At 39.2% G+C, this 22,449-nt stretch overlaps 1 protein-coding gene across 1 annotated transcript in view; it reads left to right on the plus strand.

Moving 5' to 3' along the window:
• Window positions 1–15,739, plus strand: part of STK31 (serine/threonine kinase 31) — a 35,980-nt gene extending 20,241 nt beyond the window's left edge. Inside the window, exons 14-24 of the mRNA XM_068674199.1 lie at window positions 377–496; window positions 969–1,100; window positions 2,444–2,545; window positions 3,489–3,569; window positions 3,862–3,987; window positions 4,682–4,807; window positions 5,105–5,191; window positions 6,032–6,181; window positions 7,347–7,472; window positions 9,463–9,531; window positions 14,105–15,739. Coding sequence (XP_068530300.1) covers window positions 377–496; window positions 969–1,100; window positions 2,444–2,545; window positions 3,489–3,569; window positions 3,862–3,987; window positions 4,682–4,807; window positions 5,105–5,191; window positions 6,032–6,181; window positions 7,347–7,472; window positions 9,463–9,531; window positions 14,105–14,365 — 1,380 coding nt within the window. The 3' untranslated portion in view covers window positions 14,366–15,739. The remainder of the gene's footprint in view (window positions 1–376; window positions 497–968; window positions 1,101–2,443; window positions 2,546–3,488; window positions 3,570–3,861; window positions 3,988–4,681; window positions 4,808–5,104; window positions 5,192–6,031; window positions 6,182–7,346; window positions 7,473–9,462; window positions 9,532–14,104) is intronic.
• The last annotated feature ends 6,710 nt before the right edge of the window (window positions 15,740–22,449 follow it).

A 22,449-nucleotide genomic window follows, 5' to 3' on the forward strand; every position in this document is an offset into this window, starting at 1 on the left:
GCTTCTGACTGCTATCTGCAACAGAACCAGCGAGTCCTTTGCAAGAATGGTTGCTTACTTTGATGCTTCATTTCTATTAAACCGTTCTATCTTCAGAAACATTAAATGAAAAAAACTCCTTCATAGTATGTGGAATATGAAATGGATCCTCTGCATGGAAGTGCTGATGAATTTTATTTTCCTGAAACTATTGGATGAACTCTTAGACTTGCTAATTTCTCCTTTAGTTGTCTTTAAGAAGAGGAAAAACTGATAGACAAGTTTTTCCAGTAACAGTGGAATTTCTCAGTAAAGGTTTTACAAATGGAACATTGATGGTATGAATGGAGAATGACTCAATCTTTAATACCGCTCTTGTGTCTATAATTCAATCTAGGAACATGGTGAGGCAGAGAAGGGAATAATTATGAGTGCATACAGTAAAGTTGTGCATAAAGTTCATCAAGAGCAGCATCTGATCACTGTCATACAGAACAGATACTTGGCCAGTGTTGAGGTTAGTTTATGCCTTATTTATGTCATGCTGACCTGTATTAATAGCACTTTCTGACACTTAAAATTTTTTTTTTCTCTTTAATTTTATAATGGAAATTCTAGGTGTAAGTTGGTGATGAGAGATTGGTTGGGTTAAAGTTTGAGAATAGCAGTTGTGTGTTACCTCAGACAAGGTTTTGTTTCATTCAACTAAATGCAAAGCGTGGTGTGTTTGTGTGGTTTCCTTCTTTTTTTCTTAATGATGAAAGCTGGAATCTCTGGATTCACTGCAAATCTGTAGTATGTAACTTAAGGGAACTCAGGTTAAGTGGAATGTCTTCCAGGAGGTTGTTAATGTCAGTAAAATGAAACACTATTTTGTGGGGAAAAACCCTGAAAACTGAATTCAGATAGGCTTAGGGTAGTTTCTCTAATGTGTTGGATTAAAGCATATTAAAACAGAATGCTTGAATGTTTTCCTGTTTTCTTCCTAGTTCAAAAAACAAGCTGAGGAATGGCTGAATAAAAGTCCTAATATTGACAACTTACTATCAATTAAGAAAACTGTGAAAAGCTTGAAGGCCAATTTAAGATGGAAACTGGCTGAAAAGAACAACCTTGAGGAAGTATGAAAACATTACAGGTTTTGTTATTTCAGATTCATTTAGGAATGTAAACCAAATCAGTGGTAACTACATTGAACAGTTTGTACCTTCTGTACTTCAAAGATACATTTTTCGTGTCCCTTCAGTCAAGACTTAGTTGCTTGACCTGAATTTGCTTTTAACTTTATGTAGACGTTTTTTTAGTCCCTAGCCACACTAACGATGCTTTTAACTAGCTGTGTGAGGAGCTAAATACCTGCATTTCCTTCACGTCAAGCTGGGAACTGCAGTTAGGTAACACTATCTTAAAAATCATGGGAAATCCTTCACAAAATGCAGCTGCTGTGCAGTCTGAGACAGCTCTGGAAGGAGCCCTTCTGGGAAGGAAAGGGAAGGGGTCCCTCTGGTGGCTGTCACTGCTCAGTACTGCATAGTCTGGTCCTGCCGTTTTCACCCTGCTGGTTGTGTGATTTACTTTTTCTGAAATGCCTCTTACACTGATCAGTCTGAAGGGTGATATTTGTGTGCATAGTGCTTGCTTTGCTGGAGTTGGTTTGTCTTACCTCTTCTGTTCAAGTGTGTAACAGCAAGGAAATTAGACTTCTACATTAACATGCAAAGCTTTCACATTAACATGCAAAGCTTTCATGAGCCATATCCACTTTGTTCATAATGTGTGTACTTCCCTTCTGGAGGCAGAAGTCAATGTCTGTTACAATTTTTAGGGTTCCCCCTTGCACCTCAAAAAAGTTGAAAGAATGTAAAAGTTGCCTCTAAATCAAATAAACAGCACTGATGCTGGCACAGGTGCATAGATCACACATTAATCACTCTGGAGATGCTTAAGGAAAGAAAACCTGCTTGTGTGTCTTTGTAAGCATTGTAAAGGGACAGTGAGCTCCCAAGCGGCATTTAAAATGAGGGACATCGATGAAAGACACTGGCAAAAGGGTTCCTGATAAATGAGGTGGCATGAGGTGAATGCCCACTTACATAAGAAAAAAGTGAATGAATTAAGGAACCTTGCTTTGCTGGTAGATGAACAATAGTTCTGTTATGATTATGTGGGGTCAGGTAATTTTTTTTAAACAAAAAAAAAGCTCAAGCTCTTTGACTTAAGAAATGACTAGGCAAAGGGCTGGAACATTTTGTCTGTTATGTAAATAAATGGTGCACCCTTCCCTGTGGTCAGGTTATAAGGGAATCTCTTAGGTTTCCAGGATGGAGACTGAACCTTCAGAATGCATTTGACTCCAGAACTGTGATACTGAAACTGCTTTATAATCCTGATATAGTAGATAATTGTTGTTTGGTATAATAGCAGAATGGGAATTGTATGCTAACTTTGGTTATTCCTAATGCAGTCTGATGATTGCAGTGAGCTTGAAATGACAAGAATAAAAGAGGAAATTGCTGCTCTGCGAAATGGGGTTCTTCAGGAAATATACAAGGAACGTGAAGAATATGTAAGTATTAAATTATTTAGACAGCTAAAATAAAGCTCTGCGAGGCACATCTGCATTTCAGTTGCTTTTAACATATGACGTGGATACAAAAATCACATTTTTTAAAGTTCAGTGTTGAATGTTAAAGTGGCCCTATTTTGGCAAAATCTCTGGGAGACGGAAGGGAGGCTGATCAATTCTTCTTTTGTTTCTGTTTGGATGTTGTCTCTTCAGGCACTTCTTTGCATCCCCTTCCCCTCCCCCAAATGGGGTGAAGTGAGAATAAATGAGCTGCAGTTCTTGATCCAAAGAGCTGCAGGTTAAAGTGTAAGCTCAGTAGCTGAAGACAGACTGTACTGTGTAAGTAAGGCAAACATTTACTTAGGAGTGGACTAAAACAGGGTTTTATCCTGAAGTGGAGGAGATCACCCTTTCTCTAAGTCCTCTCTGTGGAGGGAAGAATTGAAACCATCACCTTTTAGGAAGTAGAAGAGCACCAGGGATTGCGATGACGATGTCTTACCTCTGAAGACATAGCATTTGTGCAAAATAGTTACCTTGCATTGTGGTTGTGTGAGATCTGTAGATGCTTGAGTGGTCTGATCTATGTTACTGCTTGGTTCCTGTTTTCTTTGGTTTCATTCTAGTGAAGCTGTGCCCTTTGTTTAGGCCTACTAAAGTGTATTGTAGAAAAAAGGGGGATGTCTTTCCTTCATAGCACAAGAGTTCTTCAAGGCCTTAACTTTATTCACCCTTAGAGCTTTCCAAAATTTATCTGTGCGTATTGAAATGCTGTATTAGTGTGTGGGGTGGGGTGTTGTCACTTCCCTGTCTTACTTTGCATGGTGCTACTGAAAGTGGAACAGACATGGATATCCATTTGAATGTCCTGGTCCTAACATTGCAAACATTAGTGTATATGGTGTCAGAAGCTAATGACCTGAAGCTTGTTTCCTTCATCCAGGAGAAACTTTCCATCTTGGTACAGAAATGGTTCCCTGAGTTGCCACTTCTTTATCCAGAAGCAGGAATTCTAAGCTATATGGTAAGCTGAGGCTGTGATTTAATCTGTCAGCTATTGTTTAAGGCAGTCTCATGGCTGTGTGTCCCGCTCCCTTCTGGGTGGTGATCAGTATTTTGTTAGCTGCCTTACAATGACATTTTGTGTGCAGCCAGCCTCTTGCTGACAGATGTGGTAACTTCATTTTTAACAAGCCCCCACTGTGTTTGTGCTTTACGTTGATTGAGGAAGAGAAGAGAGAGTCAGAGCCTGTGAGTGTTGCTGGCTGTTCATACCGTACTCTTATTCTGGCTATCTCTGTGTATGTGTGCTTCAGAATTCAGGTGGGCTTCTGTCGCACAGCCTGGAGCGAGACCTTTTAGATGCTGAGCCCATGAAGGAGCTGAGCACAAAGCGGCCGTTAGTGTGTTCACAAATGCAGGATCAGAAGGTTCTTCTAAAGGTAATGTTGGTCCTGGCTTTCAGTTAGCGCTGCAGGTGAGATCCTGACCCAGGAATGTGCTGATTCTGAATGAACTCTGCTTTTCCTTTTGTATTTCTGCATTTAACAACCCTTTTCTGATATGTGTTTTCTTTTGTCAGGGCCTGTAGAACACAAGACCTTGTTCTCTGTCTAGATTGCTTTCCCGTTGCTTACTGATTTTTCACTTCTTTAGAGGGCAGCTGTAGTGAGCAGTGCTTCCCCTCTGCTGTCTGTTCTTTCTCGTATTTGGTGAACCCTTTAACTTGTTTGTTACTCTTTGTTTCCAAAAATGCAAATGCTGTTTTGTCTTTCAGTTGATTCATCACTGTGAAACTTCAGGAACTGCTGTGTTCCCCTTGTCCTTTTTCTTCTCCATTGTGCTAGCAATTGAGAACCAAGGGTTATAGTATCGGGAGGCATAGTTGAATTTTTCTTTCCTTTTTTTTTTTACTTCTTAAATGGGAGACTTGTTTCTTGTTTCGTTGTTACAGACTTTCTAAACGTTAATGAATATGAGAGCAATTTATGACAGTTGTTAACTGAGTTTTGTGATAAATAGAAGAGTTATTTGATGGAACCTAATGGTATGCCTTTCTTTAATTCAAAAAGTGTCATGCAGTAATGTTACAGACATTAGGAGTTAGAGCTTGGGTATTTCTGTTTTGTTTTTCAGGGATACTCTGTAGATGTGAGCTCAGAAGGCAAAGTGATTGAAAGAGTTGCCAAGTATCACAGGGCCTGGAATCAACAAAAGGAGAAATCTGGCTTATTACAACTGTTGTTTCTTCTCTTCTGCAAGGCAAGATTCAAACTGATAATGTTGCTTGTTTTTTTGTTGTTGTTGCTTGGTTGTGTGTTTTTTTTTTTTTTAATTTTAAGCAGAAAAACTTTTTAAGTTGGAATTGAAGGCTTTAATATTTTTTTGAGTTGGAATATTGAATCAGAAAAATATTTCCTTTGGGACTTCAGTTTAGGTGAACTATTTTCTTAGTAAACATCAATTGATACATCACACATCTAATGCATGTTAAATTTTCCAGTGTTCCTGATATTGGAAACAATGTGTTCTTAAACTTTTGTTTGTTTTTGTTGTTAGTCTGATCCTCTGGTGTATTTAATGGTCCCATACTACCCAGGGGCAAGTCTGCGAGCTTTACAGGCTGATACACCTTTAACTTTACAAGTAAGTGTAACAGATTACCAGCATTTCCCTTTTTATGTGTTTGGTCTAAACTCTTAACATTGTGCTGTATATTATGCTGCTGGAGGTGTGTGAGCAGTCATCTTTGGTGGCTGCCAGTGACTATACAGAGTTGCACAACGTGGCTTGACTAGCATTTGGTCAAGCAGTAGGCTATGGTTTTCTAAAAGAGATTTTGCTTGGTTACACTTTCTTCTTTTATTAAAATCAGTGCCTCAGCAGTACTGCTAGTACACTTCAAAAATACAAGAGTGAATATGTTAAATTTGTAAGCAGAGGCATTCTTGTACCGAAGTTTAGAGGATTTATGGTGGGTGGAGGCTTTGGGGTGTGTTTGTGTGTGCAGGAGTTGTTCTTCTCTCTCCTCCCTTTCCTTCCCTCCTCTCCACACAGTTTATTGGCATTTTGGCTAGCCAGCCTTTCTCAAAGAAACAGTAGCCAGAAGCCAATACAGTCTTTTCCCTAGTTATGTTTGATAACTCAAAAGCTTCTGTCTGTGAACTTGGAGGCACTTGTAAATGTATGTATCCCAAAATATATTACAGGGTTTTAAAATTGTTTATTTTTGTTTAATGTTAGTGAATTGTTAACCGGTGGTTACCTTTTATTTGTGAAACGAAACAATCAGTTGACTGGCTCTGCAAGTTAACACAGTCTTACTGGGAAGTAATCCATACTTTATAAAACAATTGTCAGGAACTTTGAATGTGTGCAATCTTTAAATAATTAGAGTGTTAGTTTTGGAATAGAAACATTAGATACTGTTTTTTTTGGGTTCTTCCATATCTATTTTTGTAATGAACACCAAAATTAAATCATTAGGAGACATTAAAAGTGATGAAAGGAGTTGCCCAAGGTCTGCAAACGTTGCATGGAGCTAATATAGTGCATGGATCTCTGCATGGAAACAACATTTTTGCTGTGAATCGAAAACAAGGAATCGTTGGAGACTTCGATTTCACTAAACCAGAGGTAAAACAAAACCAAAAACCAGCTAAAAAAACAACCTAGTGACTTTTAGTCAGTTATGTATCAAAATAGATGAAGTATGTAAGATCTATTGATAACTGTTGTGCTCTGCAGTAGGATTCCTGTGTGATGTTCTGAATGGGATTGGGTGGTTTGAGTCTTGCTGAGATTTTTGTAAACACAATCTGATTTTGGATGGGGAAGAAAAGAATTATCAAACATGAGCCCTTATTAAGGAAAACAGTGAAACGGAAAAATTCAGAAGTTGCAGTACTTGCTGGTTGGCTCTCTTCTATGTTTACTGGTAATCAGCATCAGCAGAGGTGAGAGTAAGAACTTGTTTGAGGAAAGAATAATCTAGCTCTTGCATGCAGTTTTTGCATGCTTATGTGATAGGTAATGAGGCTCTACGATGTGTTTTAATCTGTCTCAGTCAACTAACAAGGTTATACATGCTACCTATATAAACATACCTGTATTTATATGTATTTTTCTTTAGTCCTCAGTTTCTGTAGTAAAGAATTTCATAACCATTTTTGGGGAAAGCCTAATGTTATTTAAGAATACAATCTACTCCCTTAGTGTTTTACTTCATTTACATGGCAAAGTCTCTCCACTACTGGTGTATGTTTTTGGTGTCACATTTTGACTTTCTAAACTGAAGTTGATTTGAGCACATTTGTGTGCTAGAGGTCTTCATGTTTATTTAATTTTTATAACGATGTGTGTTATGTTATTACATATATTTTTACCATATTAATATAATATAATAAAAATAATTTTTATTGAGAATATCTGTTTTGTCAGTGCATTCTCTGTTAATCTTAATGAGTCTTGGCATGTCTTTAACCATTTTCTATGTTTTTTCTTCTAATTTGAAAAGTTTTGTAACTTGTATTCCTTATTACCTTATGACCGTTAATAGTTCCAGTGTGGAGTAAAATCTGCCAGCACTATTTTTCTATTACAGTTAGATGATAGATTTGTGACTATTTCCTTTCTCCTTTACACTCCATATTTTCCACCAGTGAAGAAGGACTTCACATTTCATTCAGGGTCAGCACAGAATGCTATGATGAAGTTGTCTGATGCATTAAATTAGAGAGGGAGATACCTCTCCTTCAATCTGCTATCGATCTCACTAAGGAGTACACTTTTTTCCCTGTAGGAGCAACGTGCTGTTGCAAGCACGATGGTTGTCAGTTCCCTGAGCTTAGTTTCTCCTGAACTGAAGATGGGACAGCCGGCTTCTCCAGCCTCTGACATGTACGCTTACGGCTGCCTTCTCTTCTGGGTAAGTTATGGCTTATGAGAGAGTTTCTAGTAAAATTGGGGAACTGTAGCAGGCTTCATAAACAGCAATATGAATGTGTTATTTTAAAATTCTACTTTGAATATTTTGGAGAAGTGTGCATATTTTAAACTGAGTGGTATGAATGGGCGTTTATGGGCATAAGGCAGTGCGTTTTTCTGTAAGGTATACAATGTAATTTGTAGTTAAGTGACCAAAAACTATGTTTTTGTTCCTAATTCTGGGGATTGTAAGTTCCTACTGTACTTATCATTAATTCTTGTAACCCTTTTTGATTCTTTTCTTGTGCCCTTGCCTGTGAGGCAGTGTGTTCATCATCCCTATCTTTTGATTTGGGTAAGGATAGGACTTTATCCCTGGTGAAGGATATCCTTCAGGACATCCCACCTATCCTTAGGTGTGTGTTCTGTCCCTTAGGGTGTGCTGTGTCAGGGAGGAGAAGGCAATCTGCTTTTTTGTGTTAGGTTGCATATTACACAGCATCTCCTTTTCCTGCTCTTTTTTGTCTTCTCTTGGTGTTTTGCTGCCTCCTCAGCTCAGGGTACCAGTGTCACGTGTTCCAAATGGAAAACTTCAAAATTGCTTGGATTTTTTTTTAAAAGTCATGAGCTACCAAACAAGTGTTGCTGTTCCCACGCAGTGATTTTTGTACCTGGTCCATTGGAGCTGGTTCACTGAGTACCAGTTGGGGTTCAGATAAATGACATTGGCAGTTCCATCAGCTGCACAATGATCTTGTGGCACAGAAGGGATGACTGAAGCTATCTTTAAACACTTTGTGATAGAGACATAAGCTGCAAGTTGATCAGTAGCCGTTATCAGTTACCTGTGCTGAGAAGATGAAGCTGGTTCTTAGAAAAGTCATTCTTCATTATGTTTTTGTCCCAATTTAGAGCAGATGCTTAAAACTAAGTAATTTTTCTACTGAAAGAGATGGATTAAAGTGTGGATTAATATCATGGATGCTTATAACTTATTTATGTGGTATGGTTTTGTTGGAACATTTGCAGTGCCACTGTTCAGATCTTCTGTTCAAAAAAACCTTTTTTTACAAGCAGAAGTGAATAAAGTGAGCGTAAAGCAAAGAAGAAAAAAAAACAACAAACAAACAAAAAAAACCTAAACCACCATAACAAATGGAGGTCTGGCAATGGCTGGCTCTGCTCAAAGAGAATATCTGGGATGCAGCAAGATCTGCAGTCTTCTGAAAACCTATCTCCAAGCTTTCCAGCTGAATTTCAGGTTAATCCACGTGTAACAAATCTCCAGCTCAGTCTTGGTGTTGTATTGATCATTTGATGGAAAATTTTAGTTCATATTCTGGCCTGATGTTCAGCAATTGCCAGTTTGATGGCAGACACCTGAATTGTGTTCTCCCTCACTGAGCAGCCCTACTGCTTCTAAGATGGAAATGGGGGTTTTGTGAGTTCTCGGCTGCTCTGTGTCACAGGAGCCCAGTCCTGACAAAATGCACACTTCTTCCCATTTTTCTTGTAATTGTAGGGAATAGAGGCATTTTCAGTTCAACTTGCAATCAGGGTTTTGAAAAATGCTGTGTACGGGCATGGTTCTAGGCGTTAATAAGGGCTGGGGAAATTTCAGTTTGCTTATGGATGGTGGGTTCATGTTTGTCTATTACAGCACACTTCATCTTCTTTAAGAAATGCCGTGGGTTATATAATTAAATGTACAGCTTAGGCATGGACTTCGAGTCATGTTTTTAAAAGTCTATTTCGTTTGACTTCCAAAAGTTTCTTCTCTGATACTATTTTTATTGCTCTTTTTTTTCCCTGTCTAAGGCAAATGTGAGCCACTTACGTATTTTATGCTATTGTGAAACTACAAAAAAGCTTTCCTCTGCCCATTTTTCACAACAGTTGATTTTCACTTGAAACATGGAATCTCCTTGGCTGGTATTTGTTAAACTAAAGGGTAAAACAATGTTACATATTATGTATCTTTTAATTTACAGCTTTGCATTCAAAACCAGGAATTTGGCATAAAAGAAGATGGCACACCTGAGGTGGATGCGGTTGGCATGGTATGTTGATTGTCAGATGAGGTAGATTAGAATGGTCTTGTTTAGAGGTGATTAACTGATATGCTTTTTTTTAAATGAAAAACAAAAATTGGTTGTAAGTGCTGGGTCGAGAAAACGTTCTGAACTGGATGTTCTAAATAGCAAGTAAGAATATTTGAGAAGGTATAAAACCCCAGGATTTTCTTAACACTGAAGTCCACCCTCACAAGGAACAACTTAATAGATAACTTGGTGTCACTCAATTAACAGTTACAGACTTGGGGAGAAAGTCACTGATCCTCATGCCTTGATGGAGGTATTGGAATTAGAAACCTGTCTTTTCTGAAGTCAGGGAAGTTGGCTTTGTTCATCTGTCTTCTACATAATAATTGCACAATTCTTGAGCATTAATAAAACAGCCAATTTCCATTTTAGTCACTAAATGCAGTTGTAAAGTCATAGTGTACCCTTTATTTTCTGCTCTTTTGTGTGTGTGAAATGTAAGCTTTCTTAAATGCCTCAAGCAACTGCAGAGATGTAAGAGGGCCTCAAGTGATGAGATCTAATGTTGCTGCTTTCACTATTTTCTGTCAGCCGCTGTTCTATGCCTGCCCTATGCTAGCAACTGTTGCCACCTTGAACTGTATTTTCAGTCTGTTTTTTGAAACTTACCCAAGACCTTGCCCAATGTCTTGTTGACTCTTGAAACTGAGAGTAGACCTGTGTGCCTTTGTATTTCCCAACTTACGTTTCCAACTTTGAAGTAGACAATTTTATAGCCTTCTCTATGCCTTGGAAGAAAATAAACTAAAGGAAAAAGATACTCAGGTTGACGAAGACGTAGGCTATAAAGCTATCTACTCATTGATTAACATCCAAGAGATAGGATGCTACCTATCAGAAAGCAAAGGATCATCTTCAGAGTTAGAGACTTAAGTTTGGAAACATGAAGGCACACAGGTTAACTCTTACCAATAAGCTTTCAGTCCTCAGGCCAGGACTCTTCTCTTGCCTGCTTTCAACTTCTACGTTTGCTACAGGTGATCCCTTCTTCTTCTTATCTCTTATGTGTTTCCAACTTTTATGCCACCATATATAGCTGAAAGAAATTCTCCAGGAGGTTTACAGGCCTTTTTCAGATAACTAACTTGATTAGACTAGTTTCTACCTCAGACTTCTGCTGGACTCTTTTAGTTACCTGTTCTTGCGCTTCCCACCTCCTCTGAGTGGGTTACCCTTGTGATTTTTAATTACTGGGATATACTTCTCACATTGTGCTTTTTCTTTTGACCTCACTTTAAGTGATAACTTTGCTTTTGAGTTTTTTTTTTTAATAGCTTTGCTTTTGGATTTGAGAAGGCTGTGAGACTCTTTCAGTCATGTCTTACACTATTATAAAATCCCTGCAAGCTGTTTAGTTTTTAAGTGAAGTGTTAATAAATACAATTCTCTACAGAATATAGGAAGGAGTTAGAGGTAAGTCTCCATATTACCCAGAAAAGTAGAGAAATACTTGAAGTGGAAAGTGTAGAATGAAACTAGAGTTGCTGTTTGCCAGGTAAGTTTTGGTTGTTTTAGCAAGGGAAAACAAAAGCCTAATAAATTGCTCTTTTTATTGGTTGTACTACTGTATTAACGATGTGAGTGCTTTGCAAAGCTATCTAGGATAACATGATGCAAAAATTGGTCTGCATTTACTGGAGTTGTGTTCATTCTGAGCTTAGTGTGTCCTCTTCACTTTAAGCTTAGATACTGTCACGATACAGTATTAGACTAACACAGCTGTAGCAATTCCAATGACCAGGCCAGGTAGCTTGTGTATCACTGCGTAGCACAGTGCTGTAAATAATTTTGTTCTGTTAGATCACTGATCTCCTCTGCAGTGTCTTCTTAATAGCTTTCAGCCATGTTCTCCAGTGTTGAAATCACTACTATTAAAGCACAGGACTATCTACCAAATCCATCTGGAAAATTGATTCCAGTGTGAAACTATCGTGAAAAATAAAGGAATAAAAAATGTAGCATTTGAGCAGTGAGGTGTTCCTGTAAATAGCATTTCTTATTTCTCATTATAGTTGCTCAGTTTTTATTAAAAATTAAATGAGTCTCATGAAATGTGTAGTGCTGTAGGAAAGAAGATCTCAGTACTTAACAATTCATTGTGATTCTGTGATCATTAGTACAAGCTGTAGGGTTTTAAAAATATTCCACAAAACTTGCGCAGAGCCATCTGTCCAGTGCATCATTTAGGGTTGTGCGTAATAATCCTTAGATTTTGAAAGAAACTAGCTTTCTCTCACACATAAGGGAAACTTGTTTGAGGAAATAGAAAAGAGTTACTTGAGACATGAAAATAGGAATTGGCTCACTTTGGTTTCTCTAAGATTTCTGCATAAGTGGCTGGTTTCAGCTTCCCTTACTTTTTTGGTTCTTTTCTTACAGATATCTTCTGTGGTGCAACATCTGCTTTTATCTGAAGGACAAATGTTCTTCGTTTTTGGCCTTAGCAGGGATTCATTCATTTTACAGTTCAGTAAGAACAAGCTCCTTCATAATTTTTCACTGATAAAAAGAAGCAGCTCTTTTCTTTTTGAAGAACTTTGCCAGGTGTTACCATCCTAATCAATGCATCTTTGTTGGTAGTTTAAGGATTCATCCTGGATACGTGTGCGTGCATGTGCACAAACTGTCAAAGTGCTGCAAAGCAACTTGTTCTTCCTGCAGCTCACCCGAACATCCGTGAGGGTTCTGCTAAGAAATGTAATACTAATAAATATATTTCAACAGTTTCTTGGGGTATCTCAAAGACCTCTGGCTGTTAATCCTTGTCCCAGTTCTTGGGGAAAATCTATTTTGCTTTTAAGGACTTTATCTTTAATCAGCTTATTCAGAATTAATCTCAGTGCCCATCTGCAGGCCCTTGACAGGCTGGTAATTTCCCTTCCATCTCAGTCTCATGCCTAGAGGAATTGTACACTTGCAACCATTAAATTTTTTTGTTTGTTTTCAGGAAATGTAAAATTAACGCGGGAAAGTAACATTAAATTTCAACGAGGGGATATTAATTTTATGTAGCTGTTGAGGAGAAGCAGTGATTAGAGACATGATCTTGTACCTTCCATTTTGCCATGCTGAGCTTCAGTATTCAGCATACTTCAGCATTCAGCTTTGTGTATTTATTAAAAGGAGTAAATAAGATCTAATCAGCTGGAGTAAACACAGTGAAACCTTGTCCTACAGCAGTATTGCGTAAGGGATCAGTTTTAGATTTCCTTAGTGTGGGAAAACGGTGAAAAGGGGAAACTTGCTGAAGGATATATGACTTTTTTTGAAGTGGAAATATATAAGTGCAAAACTTTCCAAGCTCTTTAAATGCCTGGGCTTTCTTCATTTTTAATTCTACCAAGGAAGCGTGTAGGCATGATTTACCTGTGCATTTCAGTACATCAAATGTTTGAATGCTTTTAACTAGAGATTCTCTTTTATACGTTTTGAATGTTTTGTAACCATTTAACAATCCTTTATGCCTGCAAGTTCAACAGTTTTCAGATTTCATCTTTCCACCCAGATTTCAGATTATCTGGAGAGAGAGGCTGATTCTCTTGAATCGCTGCTGGTCAGTGGGGAAGTTGGAAATTGTTTCTGTTTCCAGGTTTTTGACAATTTGTGTACATTCCTTTGCATCATAGATTTTTGTCTGGATGAAACAGAGCTAGGTGAGGGGTGATGCACAGCTATCTGGTGCTTTCCTGTTCTATTGACCCAGGTCAGAGGCGATGCTGGCTTGCAGAGGCTACAGACAATCTTGTGGGAAGATTCTTTTTACGTTGGTTTTTATTAATCTATGTCTCTAGATCATCATCTGAGATTTTCTTGCAGTTCCCTTATTCAAATCTAGTGTGTGCCCTTCCTTCCTCAACAGCTGACATGTATGCATGTGTGTAGCAGTTGTGTTCTTGTGTTTTGTGCATGGAGTCTAGCGCTGTTAATATGCTGAGCATTTAGGCACGTAATCCTTTCTGAAAAATCCAAACAGCTTAAGTGTAAGTGATGGCCTAATAGCAAAACAGCTGCTGTTGATTTAGAGTCCATTACTCCCATTACTTCATTTTTTTTTCCTCTACTTTATTGCTCTGCAAGAAATCAATAGGACAGAGTTAAAAGTTGATGTTGTAGAAGGTGAATGGCACCCATTCTGTTCTTTCTCAGTAGAAAAGCAGACTTAAAAAGCCTGTGGCAGGGTGTGGGGGAGTGGAATTAGTTGATATTTAAGGTCCCTTTCAACCCAAACCATTCTATGATTCTGTAGTTCTCTAAAACACTGGGAGGCTAGTGTTTTAAGACATAACTTATGCTCTTCCGTGAAGCCTGCTGGCACCGAGTTGGCAGACCTGGTGCCAAAAGCTTTCTTTTATTCTGATGTTAATGAGCACCATGTCTATTAAGAGTGCAGGCCATGGAGAGTGCTGTGGTACAAACTTGTGAGGGCCCTGGGCTGCAAGCGTTTATGAGACCTGTTCAACAAATACTCGGTTGTTATTTGGAATCGTGTTTGTTTCATTTGCTGATGAAATTCTCCTCCCTCTGTTTGTAGGATGATAAAGTTAAATCCCTTCTTCAGAATTTGTTCTGCTCTAACCGGCTGACAGCTGAGCAGGTGCTGGGAGATGATTGCTTCCTCTTAGTTGATGCGATTCCAGATTCATCACAACCAGGTGAAGAGCATGTGCCACACAAGGAGCATGATTCTGAGAAGATGGATGAAAAGGAAGATGCAATTAAAATTAACTATGAGGAGAATGGGATAAACCCTACTCCAGTAGATAATGAACTTGTCCATGATGTGTTTGATTGAAACTTCTGTTTTTATTTTTGAAATCAGTTGTCCTGATTTGGAATTTCAGAATATAGAAAGTTGGGTAGGTACAGTCATGTTTTGGGGTTACATAACCTTGGCTGCATTTTCTTCAGAGTACATTTGATTCTAAATACGAGTTCAAAGATACAAGTGTGGTGTTCCCAACTGTGGTCTTGATTGTGGTTTGTCAGTCTTTTTGTCTGTTACGTAGGCTTTAAATTTAGAGGATGTAGTCATATTAGATGCCAGAAGTATTTAAGATGAAGCTGTAGTGACTTGCTTTTGTATCCAGTCTTCTATTCCCCTTCTTGCTGCAATTGTAGGTTAGATGTTCCTGTTAGAGATGCTCTAGGGCAATGCCTTTTAGTTGCAGGTTATTCAATACTCAAGGTATTTCCACAGTAACTGCCTTCAAGATTTAAGAAGAAAAACCTTTGACAACTGGTCAAGGAAATGGGGAGTAGGCTGCTGCTCTTCTGTTTTTCTGCGTGTGCAGAAAGCAATTAACTTCCAGGAGAGCATCGTTTTAGTTGATTGTTTGCAGTGCTGCTGTGCTAACCAGGATGCTATACGCATGCATGTTGAAAAAATTACTTTTTATCTGTCTGCTCTGCATAAGTGTGTGTCTGTAAATCTGTTCTCATTGTTCACAGTAGCTATAAAAATTCCATTTTGAGTGGGCTTGCCTACTTACTTTTCTGTTAACATTACCATTGAAAGAGTTTTGTCAGGTCTTTATTTCTACAGGAAATTGTTGCTTATCTTTATGAAGCTTTTCTTTTCTTGGAAAAAAAAAAAGTTAAAATGTTCAGAGTTTCTGTAGCAATATATTTAGCCTCTGGGTGTTGCTCTTGGACAGTGCTGTTGGCAGACGAGGATTTTGTAGGGGAATTACTAAAGCTGCACGTTGTTAGTTGGAGAATGTAGAAATCCAGTATGTCACGGGCAAGACACAGCAGTAGGGAAACCAGGAAGCCCTCAGGTACAACAGTAATTGACAGTGGGTAGATGATGTCACCTTGGCAGTTTCATCTCTGAAAATAGACTTGTTTTTCCATCCTTAAATCACTTTTTTTTTTTTAAACACAGAGTAGCATGTAAGATGCTTTGTCCTTTTTCATTAAATTATAATGATTTTGTGATTTTTGTATTGCATATATAATCAGTGATATCAAAACCTTTGTTAAAAATATTTTGGACTTAGAGTTTTTGGTTAGTGTGTTTAAATGTATTTTCATTACTGAAGTCACAGAAGAGTAATGTCTTGTTTTTTGTCAGTGAAAACAACTGGTAGCAGTTCTGTGAGATACTTTCCAAATCTGATTGTAGCCTTTCACTGTTAATAAAAGGCTAACTTTAATTAATGTTAAACACTGAGCTGAGTTCTGTTTGGTTTGTGTCTTGTTGTATATTGGAATAAATTTTTGCTCATTTTTTTTTGCACGTGTCCATGCAACCTAAAGTGTACTTCTTAAATCCCATAACTACTAACCTTTGTTTTCTGAAACTAGAAGTCTCTGTTTATGCTTGATTCAAAACTGCAGTCTTTTCCAAATCTCTTCACCAACTGTAAGTAATCTGATTTTTACATGTGAAACCTAACATGAGGGGTGAAATTATTTATAAAACGTGCAATTAAGCCTTTGAAAGCTTCTGGTACATACAAGTGTCAGGGTATGGGACAGCCTTTCTGTTTGAATTAAGTCTTGATTACAGTTTTTCAGTGTCACCAGTTTTGTTTATTTCTATTTTGACCTTTTCTATGGTAATTTTGTAGCTCTGGCTTTCTTGTCCTTCCTTATTTGCTAGAGGCATTAAGAAAACAGGTTGGTTCAGGGTCACGTTGCACAGCTATCCTGCTGAAGTTGCATACTAATCCATTGTAATGGACTGCCTTCTGTTTAGTTTGTGACAGACCTTTCTCAACTGCATCTCTTCTCTCTGGAAGATCGGAACTTGGAGGACAGAGAGCTTGTAGTAATGCTGTAGGATTAGTGTCTCCACTCACTGGCTTTTACTACGAAGAAGCTCAGACAAAACTTACCTCATTCTTCCTTGGGACCAGTGTTGTGCAGTTTTGAGCAGTGTCCTTGTGCAGACCATATAGATGGGGGACTTTCAGAGGCTAGCAGTTGCTTCACTTGGACACATGAGAGAAACTCTGCTTACTTCGAAGATGTTCATATCTTCTGCTGGCCTCTAATGATAGACCTACAGTCTTTGTGCTGATACATACATATTTTTCCTTTTATGAGGACATTAACCCTTCTACTTGTTCACTTCTGTTTTCTCTCCGCACTCGTGGCCTTGGTGCCCACCTGTCAGATAGATGTCTGTATCAGTCTCAGCTTCTCTGCAGGACATCATACCCAAGTCAGCTACTACAGTCACCTTCCAGTCTCTGGCTCTGGTAACAAAGTCATGTAGGAGGAAATGCTCTCTTCAGGCACCTGCAGACAACCACTTGCAATGACTTTACCTAACATCGCCTGCAGGCCTGTGATAGGGTTGTTTCATTGTGGGAAGAGGACTTCTTTCAGCAGATTTGGAGAAAGAGAAGACTTATCTCCATAGTTTGGGTGAAGAATTACTCCTCTCTGAATGCTCACATGTCGTCACTTCCTGAGACTCTAGCTGTTCTGTTTGCTGCCACTTAACCTGCATGTTCCTTCCAACATCCATAACAACTTTACTGCATCTTTCCATGTAGTTTGTTGGTCACTCCATTAGTATTTAACATTTCTGCCTGTGCAGTTTTGAGAAGTCTTTTTGTACTCCAGAATAGGCTTTATCTTGGCATTTACTGGTGTTCTAACTTTTTCTTTTCCTGATAAATGCAGGTTTGTATAGGCTGTGGGTTAAATTCTTTCATAGCAGCTACCTCAGGGGCTTTCCTAGATGAGATTTTTCATCTGCAGTCTGTTCATTTTCCCAGCTTGCAAGGGAATACATCAAGATCACACTATGTAGGTGCATCTTCAGAAGTAAAACTGAGATCATTTCTTTCCATTCTGCCTGGTGTGTGTGTTACTGCTGTAAAGCATGTCACCAGTAAGGGGAGAGAAAAACTACTTGCTGTGTGAAGAAGTGAAGTCCATTTTTATTTGTTTTACTGTAGTAGGTAGCTGCAAAGGGCCTGCAGGTAGAAACTTGCTGAGCAGAGCTGGGGAAGCTTGCTGGAACTCCTTGATGTGTTTCTTCACTCCTTGACATGTTTCTTTCATTTCTTTGTTTGTGGACTTACACCTATTCAGCTTTTTCTTTGCAATCCTTATGACTGGTACAGTGGTCAAGCAGAGAGGATCTGGACTGTCTCATCTCGACAGTCTCAGGATAGACCAGAAGGTTTTGGTATTCCGAGTATGCTATTCGGAGACATCCGGCAATCTGAGAGCCCTCTGGCTTCTTTGTGATCTCCTTTTCCAGCGCAGCAGCCTGCTGTTTCAGCAAGACCAACAAATTTACCACCTGGTGTCACGATGTGGGATAGGGGCAGATTTGGCAGCTCTGAAGAGTCCTTGTTTGAAGTGGAAGAGCATGCTGTCTGTAAGCCTTGGGGCCTTGAGATACCAAGTATCAGTCCTATAGGTACTCAACAGGATGTGTGTCTCTTACCAACTGTGACTTTGATTGTCTCTTCTCTCAAGTGTAGTCTGGAGTGCTTGTCCTGTTGAGCGTGTTAGAGCTTTTCTAGCAATATAGAGCTGCATGGCATTAGTTCCAGGGGCTGAGCAAACATTTATCATGTCCTTGCCATCGCTTGCTAAATCTGCACATTTCTGAAACTTCTGCTTCTAGACAAGATCCCCATTGTTTCTTCTGTTTCCTGACTTCACCCTGTGCTGGGTTAAATCATTCCTCACAAAGATAGGAGTAGACCAGGCATGTGGGCAGCTCTTGAAGGAGAATCTAAGTGTTACATATCCCCTGGAAGGTCTTTTGGGGAAGGTCTTTTGGGTGTCTCAAGGTTTGGTAGAGGGAATTGAAGTGATAAACAGCACACTAAAAATTCTCAGGCTCTGTTTGTGTGAGCCATGCAGAGTGCCCACATGCTGTGCAAGTCCTACTGGCTGCAAGTCGGTACAAACATTTAAGGAGTCTTGATCAGTGTAAAAGTCGCATACAGTGTGAGTTTGTGTATAACCAGGAGAATTCCTTCGGAGAAAATAGATTGAAGTTGCATCGGTCCAACTTCTGAGATGAAAGCTGGATGAGCACTCAAAAGTAAATGCCTGCTGAGAAGATGCGTGTGGAGGCTGCTAGAACTGGAATTGGTTTTTATTTGAAAGCTTTTTTTTTTTTCCTGGTAGGATTTTGTTTAAAGTTGAAGGGCACTGTTGGGAACTGCAGATCTATTCAAAAGTAACTTCTCTTAATTTAAGATAACTTTCAAAACAATGATTCCACAAAAGCAATGCTAGCCACTTGTCAAAGGCTGGTTGTCGAAAGGCTGGTTATTGATAGTGTTTGTGTTACAGGTGTGTAGTTGTCATAGGATCATCAGTCATGGATTTCTGCCTGAAATTTTTATCCTCTGTCCTTGCCAGCAAGAGGTGGAGCTGTTGTTCATGTGTTCTGGCTGTCACTTTTCCTAGATAATTTTTTTTCCCTGCCCCTGTTTTAGTGAGTGTTTGTGGGCTTTTTTGTTTTGTTTTTTTTTGTTTGTTTAAACCTAGTTGGAACCTTTCTTTTGCATGTTTTTAACTCATCTGTTGGCCTAAGGATGCTTCAGGGTATGCTCAGAGGAACGCTGCTACTTCAAGCATCCAGGACTACCATTTTCTCATTTGTTCATGTATTTTGAGCCTTCTGTCCTTTTTACTCTGTGCTGTACCTCACTACTCAGGGACTGCTTGAACTAATCTGTTTATTGGCAGTCTCTGTTCTCTACCTCTCTCCTTCCCTGTGGTTGCTTCCTCTGGTTCATGTTTTCCATTTCCTGTTTTCTATTAGGGAGTGAGATTCTCTAGTACGTGACGGTACACTTGATTACAGCACCAACCATTATTCATGGAAGCTACTTCTTGATAGCAATAACTTCTACCAAGGGAGTAGCGGGGGAGAGGCAAACCTCTGACAGATAGTTCTTGTACACAATCCTATTTTTCCAGGTAGCTTCACACGGAACATTACACCATTTTTTAACTAGAATGGTCTATGAAACTCTCTTATGGGAAGGATGTACATAGTCATTACCTTCCCAGAGGCCTCTCCTCCTCCTTTTAATACCGAAGAGCACTGGAGAGTTGAGGCTTACCTGGGCAGTGCCTGCCATTTGCACCTGTTAATGCAGGATGCTCGGGGAGCAGGGGAAAATGTTCCTGAATTGCAGGTACAGCTAGGGCCACAGTTTCCAACACATCATGAAAAAATATTGTCAAGTTGTTACTGGTGGATGACAGCATGTTCGCATTAATAGCCTGTTTTTTGTGCTCTTCTGAAATATTTTGTTAAACAGAGTTTGATGGAGATGTATTATTGTCTGATAGATGCAAAATTGTTAACATTCTTTGGACATCTTTTGCTGTAAGGGTCTCAGTGTGGTAACTGACTCAACAGCCTTTGTATTTCAGTATTTAATTCTTTACGTTGTCTCTATAAATATGACTATCTTAAAGGATGAGAATGGTTTGGTGCTTGTGTTTGCTTGGAGACACTGTTGTTTATTTCATGATGCTGTTTGCAAGTAATGTGACTGCTAATGTGCATAAGCTGAGACTGATCATTTGGGTATGCTGTAGTGATTCTCACAGAGCAGCCTTTTTCCACTTCAGCTTTATAGTAGGCCTCCAGCCGCATCTGAATTTGTTCTGTGTGTTGTCCCCCTGTTTTACTAGGGAGCGGCTAATCTTTAAAGATCAGGTTCAAAAACCTCACTCTTACTTGTAGTCATCTGCTGCCACTGCTGGAAAACTGAAGAATGCTGGATACCCGTGACTTGGTCTTTGAACACCACTTTTTTTTTTTCCCTTCCTGGGTATTTCTCTTCAGTGAGAGCAACTTTAAAAGAAGATGGGTTTTGATAGGAAGCTTAGGAAATATGCACTGAAACGGAGCAGTATAGCTGAAGAGTACTTGGCAGTGTCTATACTTACCACCCATATGCTATTTCAAAGCATAAGAGGTGGTATCATTTCCTGTTAATCCTAACTCTACAAGAAGTTACCACTTTTCTCCCTTGCAAGAACACAGTGGCAGGAAATCACCTGTTATTGCTGTTAGAAGGGCCAAAATGCTGAACCTGGTTTACTGAAAATGTAAAACGTTTCCTAGCTCAAGAGTACTGACAGACCAACATGTTGTTGTGTTAATATCTTTATAAATGCCCTGAGGCATAATACTAAGGTAATCTTTTGACATTTCTATTTGCTTTTTAACATCACGATTCATTTTTTTAAATCTTTTAAAACTCCATTTATTACTGTCATTTAATTGATGGTAACTACAAATTATACTAGCTGCAAAGGAATACATAAAAGACATGCAAGTAGTATAATTTGGAACACGGTAATCTTAGTAGCCTGAGTCATGAATTTCATCATCCGCTGCAGTTAGTATCATTTTATGATTCATAAGTCTATTCGTTTCTTTTTTTAGTGTGTCATCAGATAAATAGCTTAACAGTAAGGTGGCAGGATTGTCTTGTCTCACCCCAGTCGTAGGAGAGCACGCAGGTTTGATTGTTCCTACATACGTGTAGTAAATCTCCCTCCAACCTCTTAAATCTGTGAAATAACTTCCTGCGGTGCAGTGGAACACTTGCTGATTAAGACATTCAGATCATCAAATAACCACTATCTTAACCTAAAATTTAGAGTTCATTGAAATTGTTTTAAAATGCTTTTGTTCATTTGCTGAAGGTGACCTGTGCCATAGATCAGTGCACAGACACTTAGAGTGATCCTGGGTTGACTTAAGTGGGAAGCAATCAGCATTTGCTTAATGTTAAATCAGCACTACTACAGAAGTACTTTCAGGTTTTTGAATAGTTCATGTCTCTAATTTAATTAGAGGAAATTTAATCTGTTCGTTACCCTCTCTGGGTTTACTTTCAGTTTAAAATCCTGAAGTAGCATGATTTGTTTTGGTGTGCCCCCTCTGTTTAAGTGTTGTACCAGCTGTGCCACCTGTTAACTTCTTTTTAAAGTTTGAAAAGGTACACAGACATCCCACGTAGATAGGTAGAAATAGATTTCTAAATCAGTACTTGCAACGTTCACGGGAATTAATTTGCTCTAATAATGCTTATTGCTTTTTCAGGCGCTGGTGGGGTGACAAGAAACAAGTTACAGGCGTATGAACCCGACTGCCATCTTTGTAACTGCAGTAGTAAAATAAAATCACTATCCTCCCTTTTTGTTACGAGAGTACATCACGTAAGCATGAAATCATAGAATCATTAAGGTTGGAAGAGACCTCCAAGATCATCTGGTCCAACCATCACCCTAATACCCAAGTCACCCACTCAACCATCACCCAAAGCACTACGTCCAACCTTTCCTTAAATACCCCCAGGGATGGTGACTCCACCACCTCCCTGGGCAACCTGTCCCAATGCCTGACTGCTCTTTCTGAGCAGAAATGTCTCCTCATTTCCAACCTGAACTTCCCCTGGCACAACTGAGGCTGTTCCCTCTAGTCCTGTCACTGGTTACCTGTGAGACGAGGCCGACCCCCAGCTCCCCACACCTTCCTTTCAGACAGTTGTAGAGAGCAATGAGGTCTCCCCTGAGCCTCCTCTTCTCCAGACCAAACACCCCTCGCTCCCTCAGCTGCTCCTCACAGGAGCTGTGCTCCAGGCCCTTCACCAGCTTTGTAGCCCTGCTCTGGGCATACTCCAGGGCCTCGATGCCCTTCTTGTAGTGAAGGGCCCAAAACTGAACACAGTACTCAAGGTGTGCCCTCACCAGAGCAGAGTACAGGGGTATGATCACCTCCCTGGTCCTGCTGATAATCTGCTGTGCAAGATTGGGTCAGTTTTAAAGAATATGTAAAATCATGTATTTTGACCACTCACTAATCCTAGTACCTCAAAGTCAGGTTGAGTTAGCTTTAGCAAATTAAATGCCAAGCAACCTTTG

Source organism: Anas acuta, chromosome 2 (assembly GCF_963932015.1).
Source record: "Anas acuta chromosome 2, bAnaAcu1.1, whole genome shotgun sequence".
Taxonomy (NCBI): domain Eukaryota; kingdom Metazoa; phylum Chordata; class Aves; order Anseriformes; family Anatidae; genus Anas; species Anas acuta.